Source organism: Equus caballus, chromosome 3 (genome assembly GCF_041296265.1).
Source record: "Equus caballus isolate H_3958 breed thoroughbred chromosome 3, TB-T2T, whole genome shotgun sequence".
NCBI lineage: Eukaryota > Metazoa > Chordata > Mammalia > Perissodactyla > Equidae > Equus > Equus caballus.
In genome coordinates, this window is record NC_091686.1 from 84,846,744 (window position 1) to 84,873,960 (window position 27,217).

Below are 27,217 nucleotides of genomic sequence, written 5' to 3' on the forward strand. Positions count from 1 at the left end.
CTGTCATTAATAGTTGTATAGTTCCTAACGACACAAACAGTATTGATTGATTTTGAACTTTTCAAATCAAACTATAGAAAAAGTACATAAGATCAAATCATGGTTATAGAACAAAATATAAACACTATCTATCTTGACCAGGTGAAAATAAAAATCCAGATGATTTGAAAGATGAAAGGGGAAATAAGTGAAGGGGAGTGTAGGGGGGGCTAATATCTTCTTCTTAACACATGAGAAGCCATAGGGTACCATCTGAAGTTGACAACAAAAAGAAAGTTTAACTATATAATGTAAGTTACAAAGATAACCAACAGATAGAGGCGAAAGTGCTTGGATTCCTTTATCAGCTTATGGACTATCTCATGATCCCTTTGTTGTTGTGTATTCCTATCCCTTTTTCTTCCTTTCTGTCATTCTGACGGAATGAGGAGAGGGTGTAAACCTGTGTGCTCAGTCTACCCTGTGAGCCTTTTGTACATAATTTACAAAACTCCTAAACTATCTTTCATACACAAGATTCTGGCTGTTCTCTGTCAGCTGTTGAATTAACATTTGAAATTTTCCGTGATGGTGCTGCCTACCAACCAATAGTTTAATTTTAGTAGAGCCACGACCTTTGTCTGTATATTGCCATGGGTGTTTTTATTATCACATATATGCATTCCTGGAAAACTTGTTTTGCAAAATCACATACTAGGCATCAGGGCTCATCATACAAAAACATCATTAGCAGAAGTCCATTCAAAAATCTATGCAAATTTATAATCAGAACACTAACAAAAAAGAGAATCTGGATAAAAATATTAGCACACTTAAAAAAATACGGAGGAAGATTGGCAACAGATGTTAGCTCAGGGCCAATCTTCCAAAAAAAAAAAAAAGAATATACCTCAACATAACAAAGGTCATTTATGACAAGCCCACAGCTAACATCATACTCAATGGTGAAAGGTTGAAAGCTTGTCTTCTAAAATCAGGAACAAGACAAGGGTGCCCACTCCAACCACTCCTATTAAACACAGCACTGGAAGTTCTAACCAGAACAATTAGGCAAGAAAAATAAAGAAAAGGCATCCAAATCAGAAAGGGAGAAGTAAAATTGTCTTTATTTACAGATGATGTGATCTTGTATATAGACAATCCTAAAGACTCCACCAAAAAACTGTTAGAACTAATCAACAAATTCAGTAAAGTTGCAGGATACAAAATCAACATACAGAAATAAGTTGTGTTTTTATCCACTAACAACAAAATATCTTTAAAACAAATAAAACAATTTCATTCACAATAGCATCAAAAACAATAAAATACTTAGGAATAAGTTTAACCAATGTGAAAGATCTGTACACTGAAAATTATAAGACTTTGATGAAAGAAATGGAAGAAGACACAAACAAATGGAAAGATGTACCATTTTCATGGATTGGAAGACTTGATAATGTTAAAATGTCCATACTTCCCAAAACCATCTATAGATTCAATGCAATCCCTATCGAGATTCCAATGGCATTTTCCACAAAAATAGAACATCCTAAAATTTGTGTGGAACTACAAAAGATCCCAAAAAGCCAAAGCAATCCTAAGTGAAGGGTATAAGGAGAATGCTAACATTTTTGCAACTTTTCTGCAAATCTAAAATTAATTAGTAAAATATTAAAAAAATTATTGAAGAAGGTAAAAAGAAGATGGTAAATTCCTATAAATAAAGAAAGGTTACAGCATATGTAGGACTTTATGTGAAGAAAAGAGTTGAAGGTAGCTCACTGGAAGAGGATGTGAAGAGGAGTTGAGTCCGTTTAGTTATGGAGGCAAAGGCAAAATGCACTGAACATCAGGGAGACTCAACAGGAAGCACTTCCTAGACAGGACACGTGGCGGAGCAGAGCCAAGAGGAAGAACCAGGGCTGCGTGGGTGCTACATACAGTGCTCACTTCCTCTTGTGGCTTGTGGTGTTCGGCTGTGTTTGTTTACTTTGTGTTCAGCTCCTGTTATTTGGTGGCACAAAATGTTAAAATAATGAGGAAAAATAACAAACAGATGTGATTTTTGTGTAATATTGATATTATTCCTGTTTGTCAATTGTGTGTGAGCTAATAAACCAGAGTTTTAGCAGAACATATTATATTTAAATATTTTAATATACTTTGCCTTTATTATCTTAGAGAAATGATTGAAAAGGAGACAAATGAAATGCTGACATTTGATTTCTGGGAGTCAAATCTTAAAACACATGTTTGGTTATTCAAATTTCACACACTCGGTTTTCAGGAAAATGATGAATAAAAAGCATGCAATGACAGTTATTATTTCTTATATTATTTTTTTTTAAAGATATTTAGTAGCTAAATATGATGTTTTAGACAAAATTTCTGATGGTGGTTGCTTTCTACCATTAAGACACAATTTTGGGATTAAATCAAACATAGCACTGGCAGAGTCCTCTTTATTTTAAGAATATCAACAAAAGTCATATATGTGTAGATATTTTAAATATATTTTAACAAGCCATGAAACAGATTGAGAAAGTTACTTATCAAATAGATATGTAGCAAATGGACAAATAGATTCCATAATACAATTGAATTACTCTTGTAAGGATCACAGATAATATTAAAATACTAAATCATTTTGCTTTCCAAATCTGGTACCCTTGCCCTCAAGAGACAATTCTATTTTAATGTTTTAAAATATAGAGAGAATTGATGGTTGATAAAGTTTTGTGTTTTTCTCTTAGCTAAGTTAAAATCAGAAGGCTGTTTCTTTCTTAAGAAATACAAAAAGGAAAAAGAAAGCCTAATAGCTTTTCTTACTTGAAAACCATTTTTCAAATTTCAAAATTGTCACTTTTCAAAAAGTTGCTATATCCCATGCAGTCTTTATATAAAGTAACCCTTGTTTTTATGGCTTTAAAGAATGTGTTGCAAAGCCTTCTGGGTTGACATTTTTAAATCACCATGTAAATCTGCCTGACAAGTTTTTTTTTTTTTTTTGTAATGTAAGATATGAATAAATGTTTCATCTATTACTTTTTCTACCCCTCGTTCTAGTTGCTTGCTGTTTTAGTTGATATGAACTGAGAAGCTTTCTTAAGTCATTAGTCTCACTGTAGCATTTTTGATAGTCAGTGATTTTGACTTATTTTATGTAGGGTTTGATTAAGTTTAAAATTTTTTAAATGTTGCTAGTCTATATTTTGAAGCGTCTGTGTGAAGTACTCTTTTATTAATTCCAATTAGCATGTTATGGATTAAAAAAAATCTGCTCTCGAGATGTATCTAGTGAAGTGTTACTGGCATGTCTGTGTAAGAAAAAAGATGTACAGAGGGAACAGAATGGAGCAGCAAGGGTGAAAAATTGCTAAATTCACAAGTGTAGTGTTTTGTTGGCATTTCCTGTTATAAAATACACCCGTTTGTTCCTTTGGATCAAGTGCCTTTTGTGGGAAGGTGGCAGTATGTAAATATGGTAACTAAGTATGAGATTGAGCTAGGAAATACTAACTGGATAAAAAGTTCAACTATGTTTTTGAATTGAAGATACTCTTTTAAATTGATCTATGGTTATTACAAGAGAAATCTAAATCAACTTTCTGATGATTTCCATTTCTTGTGGTTTCTCTAAAAGGCAGTTATATTACAAATGGATTGTATGTATTTTGAGCCTGTTTACTTCTCCTCCTTGAGTTGAGGAGACAGAGCTAGAGAGGTAGGCAGTTTTGCATCATATAGAGCCTTTCACATTTTCCGGACATTTTGTATTTTTCTTTAGCAGTATTATGACAATCATGATTAAGTAATTATTTGTATAGGTGTTTAATGAATATCTCTCTTGATAGACTACGCTCTGTGTGAGGAACCACTTTGCCGATCACCAGCAGTACAATGTGTAAGCAAATAAATGAAGCTCATGGCAGTCTTAGATTTGAAACTGTTTTGTATGAAATTTTGTTTTCACTTACTTAATATTGATATTTAATAGGTGTCAGAAGATGTCATTGAGTAAAAATGTTAACCATTTGCACAAAAGGTCCCCATCCCCTAAGAGAGAAATGACTGAATTAATTAGATCATGGGGTCATTTGTCTATTTATTGGCTATGAGGACAGAGATTTTTGTCTGATTTGTTCATGGGTTTATTCCTAGCAACAAGAACAGTGCCTGGCACAGAAATATATGTTGAATAAATGAATTAATGAAAGTTAATGATGCTCACAATTTGATAATCAGGAAATAAACAATCTAATAAAAAATGGGCAAGCAATTTGAACAGACACTTCACCAAAAAATATATAGAATGGCAAATAAGCACAAGAAAAAATGATCAACATCATTAGTCATAAGAAAAATACAAATTAAAACTACAATGCAATTGCTATGCACCTATTAGAATGGATCAAATAAAAATAATTGGCAACGCCAAGTGCTGATGAGGATGTGAGGCAATAGAACTCTCATATGTTGCAGATGGAACAGCTCACTTTGGAAATCAGTTTGCTAGTTTCTTAAAGTTAAACATACATGATCATTAACTGGTGAATGGCTAAATAAATGGCTAAATAAACTACGGCATACTCATACAACAGAACATTACTCAGCAAGAAGAGGGAGCAAACTATTAATACAGGCAATAACATGGATGAATATCAAGTACATTATGCCAAATTGAAAGAAGCCCCACTCACAACGCTCCATACTGTATGATTCCATTTATAGAACATTCTGGAAAGGCAAAACTGTGGGACAGAAATCCAGTAAACATAAGTGTTCACGGTGACAGGGCTTGGGCAAAGAGAGTTGACTACAAAGAAGGGGACCTTTTTGGAATGATGGAAATGTTCTATATTTTGATTGTGATAGTGCTTACCCACCCATATGCATTTGTCAGAATTCATAGAACTGTACACCTGAAAAGGGTGAATTTTACTGTATGTAAATTATACCTGGATAACCCTGATTCAAAAGCAAACAAAGAGTTAATGAGGCTCTTCTCTATGAATACTTAAGTAAGCAAATCGTTAGCTTGCTGCTTTGAGAATCAGGAATGAACCAAGTTTTACCAAGGGACTCACCTACCTACTTGTCATTCCCACTATTCTTATTCTTTTTAGATGGTCACCCTGATAAACTGGCTATAAGGAACTTCAAAATTCTTGATCTCTTCGAAAAATGTAATGAAAAGATAGAAAGAATATGTTGCAGGCTTATAAGTTTCTGTGGCAAGGTCTTTATTTTGTGTATCACGCTCTGTAGCAAAAATCATTTATTAAGTGATCTCTACCATTTAGCACCATGTAATACACCGAACTCTCAGTGCCTCAGGTGGGTCTAATCGATGCAGCACAGGCCTTGTTTGCTGTCCCATGGAGCTGCTATGAGAATCAGAAGAGGGCATGTCTGCACTGTGTAAACTGTAAAGTGCTAAATAAATACAGGTGGTTTACTTGCCAAATATTGACAAACTTGGATTTCTCTGTGAGGCAGGACCTAGGCACATGACTGTGCATTTAGGTATATATGTGCAAACTTGAATTTCAGGCAACCCACAAACACAGTGTGGATAAGATGTGTAGGAAAGATTTACACGACTTATTTGGCCGCATTGCCTTCTCACTCAATGGGGAGAATCTGTGGTGTTTAGGAGTTTTGTTTATAGCACTGATGAATGGCAGGAATGAAATTTGCCAGCCTGGAGAGTGGGAATTGACTAAACTGAAGGACTGCTCTAGGCAAAAGTTGGACTTAGAGGCTGGGAAGGAGTGAATCTTCAACAGGTGTTTTTTTGTTTGTGGGATGTTTTTGGGTACAATCTCTAGTCTTTTATGAGGTGGGGTCTCTTGTTCTAGATCTAGAGGACAATTGTAGTGAATGTGCTGAGTCACTCATGCTAAACCCTTCCTTCTGATATCTCATCTTCTAGTGTTTTTGCCACTCCAGTTCTCCATACATTTTTGTTCCACATAACAGCCAGCTTTTATCCTCATGAGTATTGTCATGAACCCACTGATGTCAGTGATAAAGTTTCAGCTATAGTCTTGACAGGTTTCTCCTTTTACTTTATTTTATCTTTTTTTCGTTGTTAAAGATTGGCACCTAATCTAACATCTGTTGCCAATCTTCTTTTTTTTTTTTCCTTCTTCTTCTCCTCAAAGCCCCCCAGTACATAGTTGTATATTCTAGTTGTAGGTCCTTCTGGTTGTGCTATGTGAGATGCTGCCTCAGCATGGCTTGATGAGCGGTGCCATGTCTGCACCCAGGATCCGAACCAGCAAAACCCTGGGCCACTGAAGCGGAGCACACGAACTTCACCACTCGGCCCCCGGGGCCGGCCCCCTCTCCTTTTGCTTTAAATACATATACACACAATTAGAAATGCTGTCTTTTTGCCTCCTAGATTGCTGTATCATGTGTTTTGGAGAGCTTCCATGTCGAGCTCAACAAATATTTACTTGTGTGAATTTATTTGAGAACTTATTTGTAGGGTATTGCAGAATTATAAAATGAATTCTCCTAGCAATAAGGCCTTGGCCAGATCACTTAACATCTGTTTCTTTACTTGCAAAATGCAGGCAATAGTTTCAACTTTGCTGTTGTCACCATGTTGTTGTAAGAATCACAGTAGCTTAGGAAAGCTTGCAGTCAGCTCGGAAGGTCTGTGCCAATATAAAGGAGTAGTACTTTTTATTTTTTGGTGAGGGAGATTGGCTCTGAGCTAACATCTGTGCCAATCTGCCTCTATTTTGTATGTGGGAGGCCACCACAGCATGGCTTGACAGGCGGTGTGTAGGTCTGTGCTCGGGATCCAAAATGGAGCATGCAAGTGAACTTAATCATTACACCACTGGGCTGGCCCCAAGGCAGTAGTATTTTTAATAGCATTCTTGTCATTATTTTTACCACTCCCAGAAGAGGGTATATTGATACATTATTTGTTTCTCCAGGGAGAGTCACTCCAGGGCAGCTCACGACCTATATTCAGCTCTTCAAGAACAACCTCAAAGCTCTAGTGAATCACTGTGGTCTCCTCCAGCTTGGGCTGGCCACAGTTCAAACTCTGAAACACCCGCACACTGCCAAGTGGGACAACTTTCTCGCTTTTGAAAGGCTCCTTCTCCAGGTATGTTGCTCTGGGAACTTCTTGGGATATTAATAACTAAAATTTTCACTTCCAGGGAAAAACTTTGATATTTATTGTGGTCTTAGTAATAAATGATGTTGTTGACATATGCCCTATAGTATATTCTCTACCTGCCCCCAAATTCAAATTCAAGTAGAAACTTTTTCCATACCTTATTTACTTATTTTTTGACAGTGACATCTTTGGCTTCTCACTCAATACTGTTTTTTGAGCATTTGACTAAACTTTGAAAACTTCTTTTCAATTTTATGCCATTTGGATCTTTCTTGATCTTCCTAGCATCTTTATTCAATCCTTGCTACTTTTCCTGTAGAATATTACTGCTATTTACGTTTCTTCTGACACTAACTAGTCTCTAATCCTTAAACAACGTATAGCATATGACTTAAAATGATGCTCAGTAAAAGATGAAGGGAGGCAAACTCCATTTGTAGTTTTTATGAAGAGATTTGTATGTGGGGTAGGACATTTTCATGCTTCCCCTTTTCTCCTTTTTCCTTTCCCAGGAGTAATCACAAGCTCTATTCCTTTTTTCTATATTTTATTAAATATTCACTTTTCCAAAAATAATACAGAGTATTGTCCTATGGATTTACTTTTAATGTAAGTGATATAACATCATAAATATCCCTAAACAACCTGCTTTTTCTTTCAACATTCTGAGATGCATTGACGTATATGGATCTAGTTCATTCATTTAAACTAGACTGTACTATTTGACTGTGTGAATATACAATTTATTTATCCAATCCGTATTGATGTATAATTAGACTGTTCCATATTTATGTGTATGAGTGTGTGTGTGTGTATTCTGGAACATGTTTTCTGGTACACATGTGAAAGAGTTTCTCTAGGATATATACCTTGGAGAGGATTGTTAGATTGTTGACCATGCATATTATTGACTTTGCTAAATATCACCAAAGTGATCACCAAAGGAGTTGAACTAGTTGACCTTTCTGCTAGGAATGGATGACTGTTTCCCAGCATGTTGTCCAGCACTCACTATTATCAAACAAACATTTTTTTATAGTGAGTCATTGCTAGCTCTTTGTATAAATTTGTAATTCTCTTTCTACTGATGAGGCTGAGCATCTTTTATAGTATTTGCTGGCTATTCAATTTTTCTCTTCTGTCCATTGCTCATTCTTATACTTTGCCCATTTATATCTATTGGGTAACAGAAGAAACTGTCTTATATCATGCAAGTACTTCTCCCAGGCTGTGGTTTGTCTTTTAACTTTAATTCCTGTATATTTTATTGTATAAAAGTTTTAAATTTTAACGGAGTCTAGTTAATTAATATTGTCCTTTATGATGTCTGCTTATTTATATTTTATATTGGAAATCCTTTTCTACCCCTAATTTCTAAATATACTGTTTTATTTTTTCTACTAAAAATTAACTTTTACTTTTGACATTTGAATTTTCAACCCACCTGGAATTTGTTTTTGTTTATGATATTATTAGGATCTAATTTTCTTTTCTTCCATAGGATAGTCTAGTCTCCCCACACCATTTGTGAACTACTCCACTGAACTGTAGCTCACTTATCCAGCAGTCATTTCCCTCTTTCTCATGTTGACAGGACACCAGTTTTGTTCCAGTGTCTGTTCTTTTCTCACGTGATTCAGGCAAATCCTGACTGGTGTCAGACTATATTGGTATTCTTGTTTTTCCACCGAATGATTGGTTTAGCAGTTCCTGCCAAAGACAGGCAAAGGAAGGTTTGCTGGACGTGTTTCTAGGAAAGATTTTCTTTTGCCCTGAAAGAAGATGCATAATGAAGATACAGTCTCCTTTTTCTGCCTCCTTTTGTATGTTTGACACCTTGAGCATTTTGTGATAAGGAAGGGGGCTCACTGAGATCCAGAGGAAGACAGACAGAACTGGGTGATGAACTTGATGACTTTGAACCTTACCTGAAATATCCTGTTTTGTGAGATGATAATTCTTCCCGTTGTTTAAATCATTTTAGTTGGTTTTCTGTTATTTGGAGCCAAAAGAAATTTATCCTTTTCCTACTGATATGTAATATACTAAGATCCCATATAAAAGTGGGTTTATTTCTCAGTTTCTAGTCTGTTCCACTGGTCACTTTATCTATCACAGAATTAATGCCACAGTGTTTTAAAAATAAATATGTCTAGTTTTATGCATTTCTCATAAAAGAGACTTAGATTTATTTGTGGGTACTTTAAAGATTTTAATGCCATTGTGAATTGAATTTTTGAAAATTCAATTTTCTAATTATTTATTGCTGGCATATAGGAATACTCTTGACTTTTGAATAGTGGTCACATGTCCAACAACCTTGCATTTGTATTTATATTTGTTTCTTCCTTTCCACACTTGATAGCACTTTCTTTTTTAGTGTGCTGACCAGGCATACTAGGACACTGTTCAAAAGAGGCAATAAAAATAGCCATCTTCATTTTATTCCTGACTTTAAAGAAAATGTTCTAAAATTTTACTGTTAACTATTATGTTTGCTGAGGTTTTGTTTTGTTTTTAATCAGGCTAGGGAAGTTCCTTCCTAATCCTGGTTTGCTGAGTTAATGCTTTTATAATTCATGAGTATTGAACTTTATTTAATGCAGATTCTGAAGTTTTTGGATGACTATGTAGTTTTTATTCTGCCTTAATTGTTAACGTGGTGAATTGTATTTATAATTTTTTTAATGGTAAATAGTCATTATTGCATACCTGGGATAAGTTCAACTTGATCCTACACACACACGCATACACACATTGCTAGATTTAGTTTGCTAATATTTTATTTAGCTGTTTGCATTTATGCTCATAGGTGAGATTAGCATATAATTTTTCTTTATTGTGCTGCCATTGTCTGGTTTTAAAACTAAGGTTATAGTAGTTTGATAAAATCAGTTAGAGTGTTTGTTTTTGTATTCTCTGGAGCTGTTTGTATAAGAGAGGAATTATCAGCTGCTTAAAAGTAAAATATGCCTGGGGCGGGCCCATGGCCGAGTGGTTAAGTTCGCACGCTCCGCTTGGCCGGCCGGGGTTTTGCTGGTTCGGATTCTGGGCGCTGACACGTCACTGCTCATCAGACCATGCTGAGGCAGCGTGCCACATAGCACAACCAGAGGGACTCAAAACTAGAATATACGACTAAGTACTGGGGGCTTTGAGGAGAAGAAGAAAAAAAGAAAAGATTGGCAACAGATGTTAGCTCAGGTGTCAATCTTTGAAAAATAAAGTAAAATATGCCTGAAGAATTATTTGGACCTGTTGCTTTGCTGTAGTTAGATTTAGATTTTTACTTCCAATTTAATTACTTAAGTGTTTATAGATCTATCTAATTCTTTTATTTCTTCTTGAGGTTATTTTGGTAGTTTATATTACCTTAAATTATCCATTCATCTATATTTTCTTTTTTTTTTTAAAGATTTTTTAATTTTTTTCCTTTTTCTCCCCAAAGCCCCCCAGTACCTAGCTGTATATTCTTCACTGTGGGTCTTTCTAGTTGTGGCATGTGGGACGCTGCCTCAGCGTGATTTGATGAGCAGTGCCATGTCCGCGCCCAGGATTTGAACCAACGAAACACTGGGCCGCCTGCAGCGGAGCGTGCGAACTTAACCACTCGGCCACGGGGCCAGCCCCTCATCTATATTTTCAAATTGGCATAAATTTATTCATAGAAATCTCTTAAAATTTTTAAATCTCATTTGAATATATAGTTATATTCCCTTTTTTTAATGCCTAGTATTTTTATTGCATTCTCTCTTGTATTGATTTTGGTCATTCCAAAGAATGTTTTATTTTTCTTATTTTGAAATACTCATTTGTGCTCTTTGTTTTGTACTTCATTAATTTTTGTTCCTATCTTTATTATTTCCTTCCTTTTTTATTTTTTGGTTTTATTCTGTTCTTTTTTCTAAATTCGTATTTTCAAATAATGTATTTAAGATTGTGAATTTCCCTCTAAATACTGCTGTAGCTTAGACGAAAAGTTTTGATTGTTTTTCTTGTTATTCAATTCAAATATTTCACAATTCCTATTATGATTTTTCATTTGGTTTATTACTTAGACTGCACAATATTTTTTAAGTTTATAAATGTATGAGGTCTTTTAAAAAACTTTTATTTTGAATTGATTATTAGATTGTGGTTAGAGAATGTGTTTTGAGTGATATAATTTCCTTATTTATGAGACTTCCTTTATATGTGATTCATTTTTATAAATGTTACATATGTGCTCAGAAAGAATGTTTATTCTCTAATTGTTGTCTCTAGGGTTCCATAAATGTCTCTTAGCTTATAATAATTATATATAATACTTACATATTATATATAATAAAATATATATTATTATAATATAAATAATTATTAATAATTGGATGATTCAAAGCTATAATTTCCTTAATTCTTTATCTCACTTATTAGCTTCTGGTAGAATGTTTTAAAATTTCTCACCACGATTGTGGATTTATCAATTATTCCTTATATTGTTTCTGTATCTATATCTATCTGTATCACCTATACCTATACCAATATCTCTTTATTAAAAATCATGAGTTGATACTATTGTCATAATTCTAATCTAATACCACAGGGTCCATTCTAGTTTTCTCCTTTTCCTTATTTCTAACTCCCTTCTCTGACAGTGAGGAACCTGTCTCCCATTACCCTCCACATATTTAATGACTTCATAAAGCCGTCTGTTCGTGACCAATCTTCCATGAGAGCTGCTGCTTCTCTCAGGATGCCTTCCTCGCCTCACCTGGGCTCTGTCTTCGTGCTCCGGGCCATGGCCAAGCCCACGCCCACGCCCACACAGATGTTTTCTTTCACGTCACACAAAGACGCCCCTGTTGAAACCTCTCCATGCAGATGCCCTTCTCACCTTGCTTGAGCTCTGACATCTTGCACCGTGCTGCCTCTGCCTCCGCCTCCTTCGTGCTTTCCTCACCCCTCTCAGGCTCCAGCACCCCATGCCAACTTCCATTGCTGCTCCCATGGCACAGGTGCCCTCTTCACTCTGCAGGCTCTGACATCCCTTATCAGAGTACTGCCATTGCCACTTGCCTGTTTGAATGCTCTCACCTCCCTGCTCAGGCTCTGACACTCTGTCTTGGGATATTGCTGCCCCAACATTCACATGGCTCCCCCTCTCACCTCCTTTGGTTCTGACCACCCATGTAGGGTTGCTGCTTCATTCCCCTCTTCCCTCCCTCCACCCCTCCCCATCTTACATAGATGCTGTACCCCTGGCCCCCCACAGGAGCCTTGATAGCCGTTTGGACACCCCCTCACCTTGCTCAGACTCTGAAACCCTACAATGGACTCTCACTCCCTCCTGCATCCATGTGGATGTCCTCTCTACCACCTTGGGTTCCAACAACCCATGCTAGGCTCTACCACCCACTATGCAAAGGTGCCCTCCTCCCTCTCTTTTGGCTCTGACACCCTGCACTGGCTGCCATTGCCTCCCACCATAGATACTCTTTTCACTCCTTTGGGTTCTGATAACTTGCTCTAGGTCCCTGCTACAACCGCCTTCCTTCCCATCTGCCCTACTGCGTGGACCACCTCCTCAACCTCTGCTGCCCAACACCGATGTCCTCTAAAGTGAGCCCCTGGCTCCAAAATCTAATAAAAGTGCTTCAAAACAGGGCACAGCAGTTTTTCCCGCAAGAATGATAATCCTTCAACTCACTAGAGTTTTCTGAAGAATCTTGACACAGTGTTAATTCTAAACCGTCTTACATTTATAATTAATTTTTGGAATCTTGTTTCATATTAGATTGACACAGATGTGACCACATTAATGGTGTGGTTCTTTCAGCAAGTAGAAAAGGATTAAAAAGCCTGGGAAAAAGAAATAAATAAGTCACGGAGATGTAATGTACAGCTTAGGAGATAGAGTCAGTAATATTGTAAGAGCACTGTATGGCAATAGATGGTAACTAGACTTAGCATGGTGATCATTTCGTAATATGTAAAAATATCAAATCGTTGTGTTGTACACTTGAAACTAATATAATATTGTATGTCAGTTATCCTTCAATAAAAAATAAAGTAATATTTTAGAGCAAAAAAAAAGGTAAGCATTTATAATACTAAAACCCTATTTTTATCATAATTGCACATTACCCTGGCTAGCACTGTGTTCTTAGCCATTTCTGGGTCCTTAGAAGTCAGAGTTTAGCAGAAGCAAACTTATAAACTGGCCATCGTAATTGCTCTTTGTTTATGAACATGCTTATTTTATATAGTATACACTCAGCCATTAGTGTAACAAGTCATAATATACTGTGAGCTATCCCTTTTACAGACTTTGGTTTGAAAGTAGACCATCTGAGTTTATTTTGAGCATGAGGGCAACTTCTAGCTTTTTCCAAAGGGCTTGAGAGCCACCTAGATACAAACCTCAGCCTGCATGGAGAGTTGTTTATTTCTTTGGAGACTCATTTCCACCACCCTTTACCAGGCCTCCATCACTGTAACCTCAATGTTGACTTTATGGCCTAAGTAGCATTGTAGACAACCTTGGTTGAGAAAAGGAAATTGATCTTGGAAACCTATAATTAAACATATGTTACTGCATTTCTTCTACTTACTGCCATCTCTTGGCTCAATGGTTTTGGCGATTTTATGACTAGTCAGCAACAGATCTGAGTACTATTCCTAAGACTTGTGTTTGACTCAGGCTCTGGAAAATAACAGAAAGAGAATGCTATGTGCTTAAAACAAAACTTTTTTGAGTATTGTTCAGAAAAATCTAACGTTTATTAACAGTGAATATGTTTTTAAAAACCAAGGGAGATAAAGCATCTTCTCAACTCCTTTTTCTCTCCCTCATCTCCAAGGTCCAATATCACAGTCTGTGTTTTAGGTATTCAGTACATGTGTGCTAATTAGCAAATAATTCTGTTTCTGTCTCAAGTTTAAAATGTAGAAAAGAACAAGTTTAACCTGAATGTGGATACAGTTATGATTCTATTAAGGAATGCATTCACTTGTAAAAGTAGCTTTGCTTTTTTGGGGGGTGGGGGCGGAATGGTTAGCCCTGAGCTAACATCTGCCGCCAATCCTCTTCCTTTTGTTGAGGAAGGTTGGCCCTGAGCTAACATCCATGGGCATCTTCCTCTATTTTATATGCGGGACACCTGCTACAGCATGGCTTGGTAAGTGGTACATAGGTCTGTGCCCAGGATCCAAACCCGTGAACCCCGGGCCGCCGAAGCGCAGCACACTAACTTAACTGCTATGGCACTGGCCAGCTTTTTTTAATCAGTGTACAGATTCACTTAATTTGGTAGTTGCCTCTGAAGAGTTCTTTTTTTGTAGTCTAGTAAGAAAGTTTGATTCAGTTTCCTCGTCTAAATGGGAATAGTGCCTGTCTCATAGTGTTGTTGTCAGGATTGAATGAGATTATGTATGTACGTCACTAAGTATAATGGTCGACATATAATAGGTGCTCAATAAATGGTAGTTATTATTATTTATTCTTTTTGCTAAGCCAAAAATATTACAAATGCCAATTTATTTTATCCAAGTAGTGCCTTTAATATATTCTCACCAAGCTTTTGTTTTTCTAAATTAAATTTTACTAAGGAAAGATGAGACTTTTGCTTAGAAAAATGTTACTGTCTTTTTATCTTACGTTTGATAATGTTTGATAGTATTTTTCTTTAAAACTAGATTTAAATCCCATTGTTTCTGCAATGTATATCTGATGTTTTTATGCTAATTCACAAAGAAAAACTTTTATTGACTGTAATTTATTGTGGTTATAAAACAATAGCAAGCTGTGTAGTAGAGGAAGCAGCTGTGTTTATACTTCCTAAAAAACGTACTTATAAATATATATGTAATATCTATCTCCAGTTATTTCTTTAGGCAGAATCTACATTTCTAAATTAAAAAATCCAACTTGGAAAATGATTTTGAAATAAAATATAAATGAGTCATAAAGCTGCTTAAGATAACCCAGGTAAATGTTGCTTTAGTTTTAAATTTTATCTATCTTTGCAAAGAAAAGTAGACATACTATTTTTTTAGTTGTCAAAGTAGTTTTTAATAGGCAGGATTAGTTTTTTTATGATATACTAAATTTCAGAATCTCTCAGCTATAACATATCAAGTTTACCTAAACTAAATAATAGTATGTCTGCTTGCCTTATAACAAATTGGTGGGTTTTATCTTCTCACTCCTCTGGTGCTTCTATTAGGTCCCAAGCCATATGGCTAGGCTTAGAAATATAATGGCTCATTTTAGCTCCATTCATAATTTCACCAGCACTTGGGAGGGCCTGTTTTATAATGATTTGTCACTTGCAAAAGTGCTGGTGATATCTTTTGGATAAAGAGTAAGGAAGAGGTGGAAAAAGGTGATCCTCCAAGTCAGACCTGAGTGTTGTTTACAGATTAATGAGATTTTTCATAGGATTTGTCCTGAGAAGGAAAATTGTGGAGCATGTTTAAAAGAAAACCTCTTGTTTCTTTTTCACTCTACTCACAAAACTTCTAACACGAAATGTGTAGGGGTTTTTCCCACACCAGCCAATTCTCCAACTTTCTAAACACCAACTGGATGTCCTGCAATTCAATTATGACACTAGCCACATGGAGTTAGCACAGACACCACAGGTTATGGGCTCAGTCCCACAAGACTGCCCCCCACTTTAGAAACCAGTTGCAAGTCTGGGCCTCTCATACTTCTGATCAACCAACTATAAATCGGGGTTCCCATGACCTCATTCCTCAGGTTTGATAATTTACTATAATGGCTCACAAAACTCAGGGAAACATTTGTTTGCTAGTTTATTGTAAAGGATATTACAAAGGATACAGATGGACAGCCAGATTGAGAGGTACGTAGAGTGAGGTCCAGAAGGATCCCTAATGCAGGAATTTCTGTCCCCGTGGAGTTGGGTGCATCACCCTCCCAGCCTGTAGATGTGTTTACCAACCCAAGAACTTTCTGAACTCTCTACTTTGGGGATTTTTATGGAAGCTTCATCTTCTAGGTATGACCAATTATTAAGTCAATCTCTAGCCCCTCTCTCCTTCCTTGGAGGATTGGGGGTGAGGCTGAAATTTCCAAGCTTTTACTCCTGGCTTGGTCTTTCTGGTGACCAGCCCCCATCCAGGAGCTTTCTGGAAGCCCACCAAGAGTCACCTCAATAGAACAAAAGATGCTGCCATCACCCAGGAAATTCTAAGGGATTTAGGAGTTCTGTGTACCAGGAACTGGGCTCAAAGAACAAATATTAAAATAAAAGGTGCTCCTAGTACCTCTGTTGCTCAGGAAATTACAAGGATTTTAGGCGCTATGTGCTAGGAACTGGGGCAGAGATCAAATATATATTTCTTATTATATCACAGTGTTTTTCACAATATTGCCTCAAAATAACTACAAAGGCAAGTATTAGATAAGAACCACTTCTCCCACTCCTGATTCCCATGAGGAGGGGTTTTCCTAGGCACATTCTTAATCTCTCTGACAGTTTACTCCTTCTTCTCGTAGGGAGAGGGGTGTTTTATCTGGTTGACAAATTTGGGGTGATTGAATGGGTTCGACTCTGCCTCTGCTCCTTTTGGGAGGGACCCTGCCTGCTCAGAGTATGGTGATGCTCAGCTCTTTCAGAATCAGGATCAGCCCTTATTGAGTGGCAGCCTCCTCTTCTTTCTCCACTTTTCCTGTTCTTTAGCGCAAGCTGGCAGCAGGCGTTCTGCCTTGCTTCTCTATGGGAGGCCTGCCTTGGTCAGGGCTTCCCTGTGACCTGGAGGAGAAGGCTGCCTGATTCTGGATTTCCATATGAGCAAGCCAACTTGGCTAACAGATTTAACATTCCACCACCCAGTCTGGCCTTTATCATTAATAAAAGTGATATTTGGACTATGTCTTTATTAACTCTGCTTTATTTCTCAGCTTGTTCAGAACCATTTTTTGGTAGTGTCCTTGGAGAGCCCTACAGTAATCAGCAGTTGTTTTGATTGAAATGTCTTAAATATTTTTGGAGAAGGGTTAGATGGAGATTTATCAGTTACCTCTTTAGACTTTTGTATTAAGCAGTTGTATACAAAAAGAGGTTGGAATCAGGGAGATGATGACAAAATACAGAGGAAAACTTTCTTTTTTGATGATTGAGCTGAAAATAGTGAAGGTCATTTTCCATCCTGAAAACAAAAGGGACAGATTTGGCTAGAAGAATACTACCATTTCTCATTGATTCTAAGATGCCCATTTTTTCACATTTTAACACTTCAGAAATTGGGATGCATCCTGAAATCAATGGCATTTTTTAGTTTAATTGCCGTATTTTTTTTTCTTGCTTGTGTCTTAGAATCAAGGAAATGGGGTTTTGAAAGTGGAAAGTGGGTGAAAATTCTCCCAAACTTTGGGTCTGACTTGATGTCTTCCTGACTTTGCTGTGTTGGCAAAGCCATTTGGACAAATAAGTGGCATTTGAGTGACCCCTTGCCATCACCAGCCATAAGTATGACAAAAGGTTTGTTACTTGGGGTATTCAGCTCACTGTAGCACCTTTCATAAGTTAAGGCGGTGATCTTTTTTTCAGGAAGTTTGTGACTAGTGGAGTATGCTGTGAATATATCATGATTACTTTAGTGATTCTCGGCTTTCTCCCAGTCTGCTCTAGGACCAAAGGATAGATGCTTTGGGGATGACCTCTTAGGCTGGCACCATGAGGTCTTAGGTTAAGATTTTTATGAGTGGATTCCTGGGTAGCTCAAGAATGTGTTGACTCAGTTGGGTCCCTAGTGAAATATGAATTGCGAAATATTTTAAATGTAAAAACAGTGCCATTAAATTGTTAAATATCATGACAGATTATCCTAATTAAAATAAACTCATCATTAGTGTTTTAAAGCAATACTAATGTACAAATAGTTAATGGTTAATGATTAAATTTGCTTATTTTTTACCTGTTTTATATATAACTCATTTTGATTAAAAACATGTAAGACATTTTATTCGTAGCTGTTGATTGCTCATTCTGAACTGAAATTTAGTTAGAAAAATGTACCTGTAGTAAGTTAACTTTATTTAAGAAACATATACACCAAGAAGCACTATTTAGAGCAAGTGAAGACAAATAATTTTTTAATACAAAAGCTGTGCTGTCCCTTACCTTCTTTAACCATTTGCTTTGTTTCTCCTTCTTTCTCTATAGACTGCTCCAGGCCCTTTTTCTCTTGGTTTTGGAGTATTCCACATTATTCTTGGCTGTTATGTTTTACTTCCGTGTTAGTGTTATAGATCTCCCCTTCCTGAGTGCACCTGTGCACACACGTGTGTGCATGCACGTGCACACACTCGCACACACTGCTCTTCTTCTGCATAGCAGGCCTACATAAAGAAGGCTAGAGCTGAAGCACCTTTGATTCTGACAAACAGAGAACCTTGGGGCTCTAGCAATTGCTAGTCTTTCTGATTATCTAGACTGTTCTTTTCCGAACGCTTCTCATGGCTGGTGCAGATCAAAACTTAAAATGCCGTTTCCTTAAGGAAGCCTTCCCTGAGCAGTTTTTGGTGTCGTTTTATTTTATATTTGCTTCTCATTTTCTGACATTATTTTGTTTATATAGTTATTGTCTCCCTCTGCTAGGTAAGATAAGTGAGCCTGGGGACATTGTTGACCTTACTCGTGAGTATGTCCCAGAAGCAGAACCTTCATTTTCACAGTTGCAATAGCAGTTTTAACTGCCTGCCCAGGGGAATTTGAGAAGTTTATTGTAAATATGGAGTTTGCTTTCCACAGATTGGTGCCTGCAATAAATGGATAAATATTTGAGTGATTTATCACAGTCAAAAGGGACATCTTGTTATGGCCTTTAGGGAAGAGGCTTCTTAATGTTTTCACCAGCTAGTCTCATCTTTTTACATAGCACATGGCCACGCAAAATAATGACTATGCTTCCCAGTTACCCTTGCAGCTAGATGTGGCCAGGTTCTGGCAAATGAGACACCAGTGGAAGTGATGTGGGCCACTTTCAGGCTGTGCACTAAACGGGTAGGTAGGTACCTTTCCTTTTCCCCTTTCTGTGTGCTGAAATGCAGCCAGGATGGCAAAAATGGGAGTGGCTGACTTGAATTATGAGAGAAAGCTGTGTGTTCAAGATGTCTGAACAAAGAGATGGAAGAACATAGTCAGTTTGCTGAAGATGGCGTAAACACATACCAGCCCTGGACCACCTGGTTCTTCATGTGAGGGAGAAATACATTCCTATCTTGTTTAAGCCACTATAATTTTGAGTCTTTGTGATAGCAGCCAAACATTGTAATTAATGTGATCATCTTTTACTTCAGTTTTCATCACAGAAGTTTCTGCTCTAAGCCTTGTAATTCTGATCATTTATGATCTCATGGGAAAGTAATCAAAATGATGAATTGTCTTGATACTTATGTTCTTAATCACTAGATTATGGGATATTTGGAAATACTATATGAGATTTAACTTATTTCAATGCAACACTACATTATTAGAGTTTTAAATTTTTCCAGGGAAATTTATGGAAAAAAGTCCCAGATTAAGGACATTTGGAACAAAGAGCCCTGAGTAGCCTAACATATTAGTCCTTCAGGGTCTCATGTGATTAGAGTCTTTTAGTAATTCAAAAGACCTCCACTCCTTTTTTCCCCCAATTCAGAACACCTGGGGAGATACCATCTCATCTATAGACAGAATAAGCTTTACTAGTTCTCAGAAATATAAATTATCTATTCATTACTTTCTCTCTTCTCCAGGGAAGCCTCTGCCCTTTAGTTCTTTGCCAAGAGCGGTGTCACTTCCAGATGGAGGGAAAAAGCTGAAGAGCCTTTTCCAAAAGAAAGTATTCTATTCCAATCTGTGTAAGAACGATCTATTGAGCACATACTGCCTGCTAGAAGGTGAAGTTGTAAAACCAAAACACATAAATGTTTCTTGGATGTACAAACAGTTTATTTTGTAATGTGGATTAGATATCAGTACATTAGTACCATCTGTGGCACTTTCAAGGATACAGATGAAGTAGGATTTTCTAGGCTGGTCGAGTACCTAGGTACTGCAATTTATAGTATTGCCTCTGTGAGAAAAATAAGTCCTAGATTCTCATCCAATTTATAAATACATTTATAAAAAATTTCTTCACCTGCTGATTCAGACTTGAGAGCCTTCAAGTCTGTAGCAGAGGTGGGGCAAGTTATGAATTTGACTATGGTTCTACTGCTAGTAAGTGTTAGAGCCAGGTTAAAACCAGATCTGTCTGATAATGGGGCCAAGCCCTTCTCTACTATTTATTGCCGGAATATTTGTCCTGGGGCAAGGCATCAAAATGACTGTTGGCCGCTTTCTTCTTATATTCCACTCATGCTTATTCAGGCATTAGGATAAAAAAGCTTTCTAAATACAATAGGGTCTATATAACCCGTTGTTTAAGTGTTCAATTTAAATGCATTAATTTGATAACCTCATCTCTGAGTACTGAGATCATGAAAATGCAACATTTCCTACTAATTTGTTTTTCCTTGATATATCTATAAATTTGGCATCCAGGTTAGATTTTCGTCTTGAGTTTTACTCCTCAACAAGACTTTTATTGAAACCTTATGAGACTTACACTTTTCTTCCTAAGGATAGTTATCTCAATTTCACTTTTCTTCTGCAGAATATTTTATTTTATTGTTATTCTTCTTCACTATCACATTATTATTGTTATTGAATAATAAAAGAGAGACACGAATGAAAAATAGAAAAAAACACCCATGAACTTCTTGGTCTTTGCCCAGGGAGGGCACATTGCCAGGTTTTGGAGTTATGTGAATTTGTGCCAAGCATCTGATTGGAAAGTGAGAGTCGAATATATATGCTAAGTATACTATTGCTTTTAAACTGGGCTTGCCTTGGAAGCCGTGATATCATATGTTATTCCAGCTGGAGGCCAGAGTTAGTAATCAGGCAAAGTAAGTTCAAGGCTAACAATTTTGGTTCTAGTGTTTTGTGGGTCTACCAAAAAAGTTTCAAATACAGACTTTATGCCAGTAGCCGAAGGCACATCTGGGTGGATCTTGATTTTGTGAAAAACAAGAAGAATACAACCATTCTGGTTTGCTTGACCAAAAGGGAAATAATAATGGTTTGTGCTTCCCTGCAATGACTGAATCTTCTGTCCTGAGCCACTCCCTCTAGTTGTGTGTAGTACGCTGGCCTCCCCCATGGTTGCTGGGATTATTTTTTTCTTTTTTAAACATCTGAGTCCCTAAGAATAGAAAGAAATAATGCTGTCTAATTGATGTTTTATTTTTTTTAATCTTAGCCAGCCTTGAAGAAATCAAGTCTTGCTTATGCCCATTTACAGGAATCTTGTGTAGAACTTAATGGCAGGTCTTTCTTTTTTTCTTTGAGGAAAACTACCCCTGAGCTAATATCTGCTGCCAATCCTCCTCTTTTTGCTGAGGAAGACTGGCCCTGAGCTGACATCTGTGCCCATCTTCCTCTACTTTATATGTAGGGCACCTACCACAACATGGCTTGCCAAGCAGTGCGACGTCCACGCCCGGGATCTGAACCAGCAAACCCTGGGCTGCTAAAGCGAAACGTGCAAACTTAACCGCTGCGCCACCGGGTCGGCTCATAGCAGGTCTTTTTAAAGGAAGCCTATGCCTAGGCCGAGTGAATATCTAGAAGACCTCACCACTTCACTTCTGACTTAAGGATTCCGAGGGTGCTAGAGGTTAGCTTGACGTTAGTGGGTACCGGAGACTAGATGGTAGGCTTGGGCCTGGGTGTGTATTTCGCCTTCATTTTCTATTTTTTACCAGTCTCAAAGGCCTAGGTAGGATGAATTATTTGTTAGGAGTTTTTTCTTTTTTGGCCAGAGGCCTCTAATCCTAAAAAGTAGGAGAAATATTTGTTCAGGATCTCAACTTTCTTTCTGGTGAGGGACACCGTGAGTATTTGGCCCAGCCTAGTTTACCTGAGCATCTTGACTGCGTGTCTGTGCCTTGGTATCCCCCTTGGTCACCCTTGGTCTTTACTTCTGAGTTAAGGGACTCAGTGCAGAGTGGAATAGTGCTGAATGGAAGCTGATCAGCCTGTCTGTCTCTTTTTCTCCAGAATGTGTAGATGCTTGAAGTGATGAACATAAAATGATCCAAATTTCCTAAAGAGAGACATTTTTTGGGAGGAGCAGTGTCTGTGGCCTTCCTCAGTACTCTCTTTCTTCAGTGTTTTCCAGTAGGGAAGTTCTAGCTTGTAACTTGCGTGATAGTGTTGCAGTGTCATTTTGCAAATATTATGGAAACACTTCTTCTAGAGTGATTTATGTCATTTCATATTTATGCAGAAAAAAAATCCACAGCTGGGCACTTACATTTTGGTTGTACCATATGTTTTTAACAGGAGTTTTTTTCTCACACAGTATGCAGGAACTAATTTTTTTTAACCTCCTAAATTTTGACCTCTTAAAAAAGTAGCAAATGAGCAAAACAGAATTGCCAAAAAGCCTATTGAAGGGGAAAATATGTGTTAAAAATTGATAGATTACCACCCTGCCACATGGAGCTATTTCAGTTATTATCCACTCATGTGATTAAAAAAAAAAAATCTTTATTGTGGTTTGACAGAAAAGTACAAAAGATTCCTTTTTGTACTTTGTCCATGTAGAGTTGGAATAGTCTCTTTTTTGGTGAGTTGTTTTGTTTAGTATTGCTGTTTTGTTTGATGTATTAGTGTTTGAAGTTTGTTTTCCTTGCAACATTTTGAATTCATGATTTTTAAATAGAAAAAATGAGGAAATGAAATTGGACAAATTTGAGTTTGGCATTCCTGGTTATTAACACTTACTGATACCCATACTTTTAAACTTTGTATTCTTTAACTTTAGTTTTGGTAGAAAAACATTATAAAATGTGAAAACAATAAAAAATTTATACATGCAGAGTACATCAAGGTGTTTTGTGAATAGGAAGAAGATTACGTGAAACTTTCATATATGTAATATTGTTAGTTAATTGATTTTTTAGGTAACTTTTGTTTGATGGATTTGTTTTCTATAATTTTTTTTTCACTTATTTATTTTCGGATGTACATCATAATGTAGTTCGAATTCTGTGTAGATTACATCATGTTCACCACCCGAAAACTAATTATAGTCCATCCCCTCACATGGATTTGTTTTCTTTTGCCTCTGTAGATATTTCTTTTTAATATCATAGTCTGAATGAGAAAAAGAAAAGAAAAAGGTATATTAGCAGTAATCCCATAAATATAACTCTTTAAAGGAGAGCTGCCTATTTAAATATGATAAATACACTAAACAAGACATATAGCATCAGCACTTTTCTCTGCTGACCAGAATAGTTCCTGATGGCACTCACCTGATTTAAATTCTCCTTGCGAATAATTTGTGTACTGATTGGGAAAAGGACTAATTCAGTGTGTTTCTCCTTAGCATGACAAGAGAATAGAGTAAAAAAAGATAAAGGAAAATATAGACCAAAGTTTAGAAGCGAAGGCATTTTGCTTTTGTAGGAGTGCTAATGAAATGACCTCCAAATGGAGTTGATTTCTTATGTGGCCAGCACATAAAGTCCATCCATCCAACCAGCAAATATTTATTGAGCACCTATTAGACAACAGACACTGTTCTTTGGCACTGAGGCTGCATCAGTAAACAGGAAAAATAAGGTGTCTTCTATTGTGGAGCTTACATTATGTAGAATATAGAGACAAAATAAACAGGTAAATAAGGACTGCAGTTAGCACAAATTTTGAGCATCTGTTGGGTGTAAAGCACTCTATTAGATGTTAAGAGTTGTTTTTTAAAAACTAGTTTTCAAGTGATAAAGAATATATGTCTTAGCACATGAATGGTTTCTTTTTTAGTATGCTATGGCCCTTTGTGCATGCACCCGTAATAATATGTACCAGTTAAAGCATGGCTTACAGTTATTTGTGTCCATCTCCCTCTGCCACAGCTACACTAATACCGACTAGCATCTTATAAGTTATTTATCCGTGCTTTCCTTTCACTTGGGATATGCCTGGCATATAAGAAGCACACAGTACATATTGGTTCAGTGAATGTGTAGTCCTTTTCACCATTAGTGAGACAATTTCATCTGATTTTATCTCAAATTGATCTTCATCAAACCTGTATAAGAGAGGTAATTTTATGGCTGAAGCAATGAAAGATAAAAGAGTTTAAGTGACTACATATGGTCAGAGGGAACATATATGTCTTTATGCACATGTAAAAGAAGCATGGATCTTTAGTAAACCTGCTTTGAGAACACTAATTTGACCTAAGATTTCCCTTTTTGTTGTGAAAAGTCATAGAGGAGAAGGGGGCAGCTGATCATGTCTATAACTTGGTTTAATCTCGTCAAATCTATGAATCTTGTCAAAACCTCTTATCATCTTTCTTTTCCAAACCACTCTCCTTTTCACCTTTCACTCTGGGAAATCATTCTGAAGTTTATACAAGATGTTTTTACTGAGATTATAAGATAATTGATCGTCACTACCACCTCATTCACCACCACTGGGCTCTTGCTGAGTGCCAGAGACCAGGCTTAAGTGCTTTGCATGTATTGTCTTATTCAAAGCTTACAATTCTAGAAACTGTTTTACAGACGAGGAAACAGAAGCTTGAAGAAGTTAAGTATCTGCCTAAGGTTACATATAACTGGCAGAGCCTGGATTCGATCCTGGCTCCACCTGACCTCAAAATGTGCTCTCAAAAATTATGCTACACTGCCTTGAAAGGCTCATTTGAAAGTACAGGCTAAATACATGTCTTTGTCAAACTACGGGTCTGATATAAGAAGTGCCGCTCTGCCTATTTATAAGAAAGTCATCTGTACATCAATTTACCAGAAAATATAAGTAAAGTCAGCCTGGTGATTTACAGAAATGATTCTTTGTTTTTCCTTTATGAATAAATAATACACCATGGCATTTTTTTTAAGGAGCAAGCCCCTCCAGTACGTCTAATTTATTTTATTTGCTGCTTTTCAGCCATATATTGCAAATGATGAGTAATGCATATAGGAATAGAGGATTTAGGCTTCCCAGTGCAAGCTCCAAAGGCTGGATGTTCTAGTGCAATTAAGTTTGAGCCAAACAACAAACACAGTTTTTGAGTTCTGGCAAAGACTTTGTATTGTTTGCATTTACTTTAGAAATCTCAGCCATGTTTGTATGTGCGAAGCATAGATTCTCACTGTTGGGAAGTACTTCAGTAGTCTTCATTGTAAGTTCCCCTCTACGGCAAATCCTCTCTACAGACAGCTTGTTTGGGTCTGTTTAAGACCTAGATTTCTTTCTAAACATCATGCACACAGACAAATTTTTTTTTTTTTTAAAGATTTTATTTTTTCCTTTTTCTCCCCAAAGCCCCCCAGTACATAGTTGTCTGTTCTTCGTTGTGGGTCCTTCTGGTTGTGGCATGTGGGACGCTGCCTCAGCGTGGTCTGATGAGCAGTGCCATGTCCGCACCCAGGATTCGAACCAACGAAACACTGGGCCGCCTGCAGCGGAGCGCGCGAACTTAACCACTCGACCACGGGGCCAGCCCCAACACACAGACAAATTTTATTTTTGCTTTGAGGGGAAACATAATCAAGGCAATAGACGATTTGGTTTTTTTTGAACCTCTTTATTTAAAAATTATATTGTTGTCCCTCATATACAATGCTGTTTTCTCAAACTGCCCTTAATTTTGTCATCTTTCCATGGCTGAAATTACAATTGGTGCTCTTTTATACAAAATTATTGAGTGGTGATAAGAAACAATTTTATTATTGAAGGACAAGGAATGCTCAACACAAAGGACTGAAGAGGTGTTCGCAGAGGTCACCCATACCAGCCGTCCTTCCATTCTGGCAGCCTCATGCTCCATATTCTTCCTCAGGAGACAAAATGGTAAAAGGACACGGGAAGATCCAGGTCATTCTTAATAGCTAGGAGATCCCTAAAACGTACCTCCATGGGGGCTTCCTTTTCCAACTGGGGGTTAATAACCCACAGAAAAATGTAATCACCTGACAACTGTACAAGGAATGATAAAATAATTTAGTTAGTGATAAAGAGGTTTTCGTAGGTTGGTTGGTTTCTGGTGATAGAGGTGACTGTTGTAATGAGACACTTAGCCACAGTGATCTTAATATGCAAATCTGATTATTTCGTTGTCCTCAATGTCTTTGCACATGCTGTTTTCTTTCAGTGGATCACTTTCTCCACCTATTCAGCATGCCTTCTCTCATCCTTCAAGTCCAAATTAGCTGCGTTTCCTGGGTGTTTCTCATGATCTTGCACTAATTGCCCTGTCTTTTTATTACCTAGTTTTTTTGTATCTCATCATTTCTCTGAAGATAAGGGCCTCATCTGTCTTGTTTACTGCTGTTTTTCCACCTGGCACATAGTAGGTGTTCAGTAAAAATTTCCTCTCAAGTTATGAGTTTAATGCAATGTCAATCAGAATTCCAGTGAATGATTTCTTTTAAGAATTTAAGTTATTCTAAAAAATGGCCAGTTAAAAACTGGAAAATAATAATGTTGAGTGAAAGACTAGTCTAATTAACCCACATTATGATACTTATCAATATACAATATCAATATATATCATTTATACATCAACAATGCTTATCTATGTTTTACAGTAGGTTTTTTTCTATTTACCCTTTTAATTCAGTAATAACCACTATACCTGCCATCAACAATAATTATTAATAATGTAGTACTGCTGCAAAATAGTCAGAAACATGCAGGAATATTTTAGTAATTTAATACATTTAATAAATGTAGTATATTTAGTAAAGGCAGTACCATACACCAGTGGGAAAAGGAAGAATATTTAGTAAATGGACAAGAACAATAGGGAGATGGTTAAATTTAAAGGGTAAATTAAAAATCAAAACCAAAGAAAGCTACTAAAAAATATTGGTAAGCATATGTTTATTGTGGAATAGAGAAGAACATTCTAAACATAGAAGCCATAGGATTAATCACAAAGGGGGACAGTCACAGGTATGGTCACAGTATAGCTTAGCGGTTAAGAGAAAGGACTTTAAAATCAGACGGTCCTGGATCTGGATTTTGTCCCTGA

The 27,217-nt window shown here is 36.8% G+C and overlaps 1 protein-coding gene across 2 annotated transcripts in view; it reads left to right on the top strand.

The window, feature by feature from the left end:
• The window catches only part of SCFD2 (sec1 family domain containing 2), a 392,812-nt gene that overhangs the window by 67,148 nt on the left and 298,447 nt on the right, over nucleotides 1-27,217 (top strand). For both annotated transcript variants that reach the window (XM_001493770.5, XM_005608775.4), the window contains exon 4: nucleotides 6,939-7,114. In XM_001493770.5, the coding sequence (XP_001493820.1) occupies nucleotides 6,939-7,114 (176 nt within the window). The remainder of the gene's footprint in view (nucleotides 1-6,938; nucleotides 7,115-27,217) is intronic.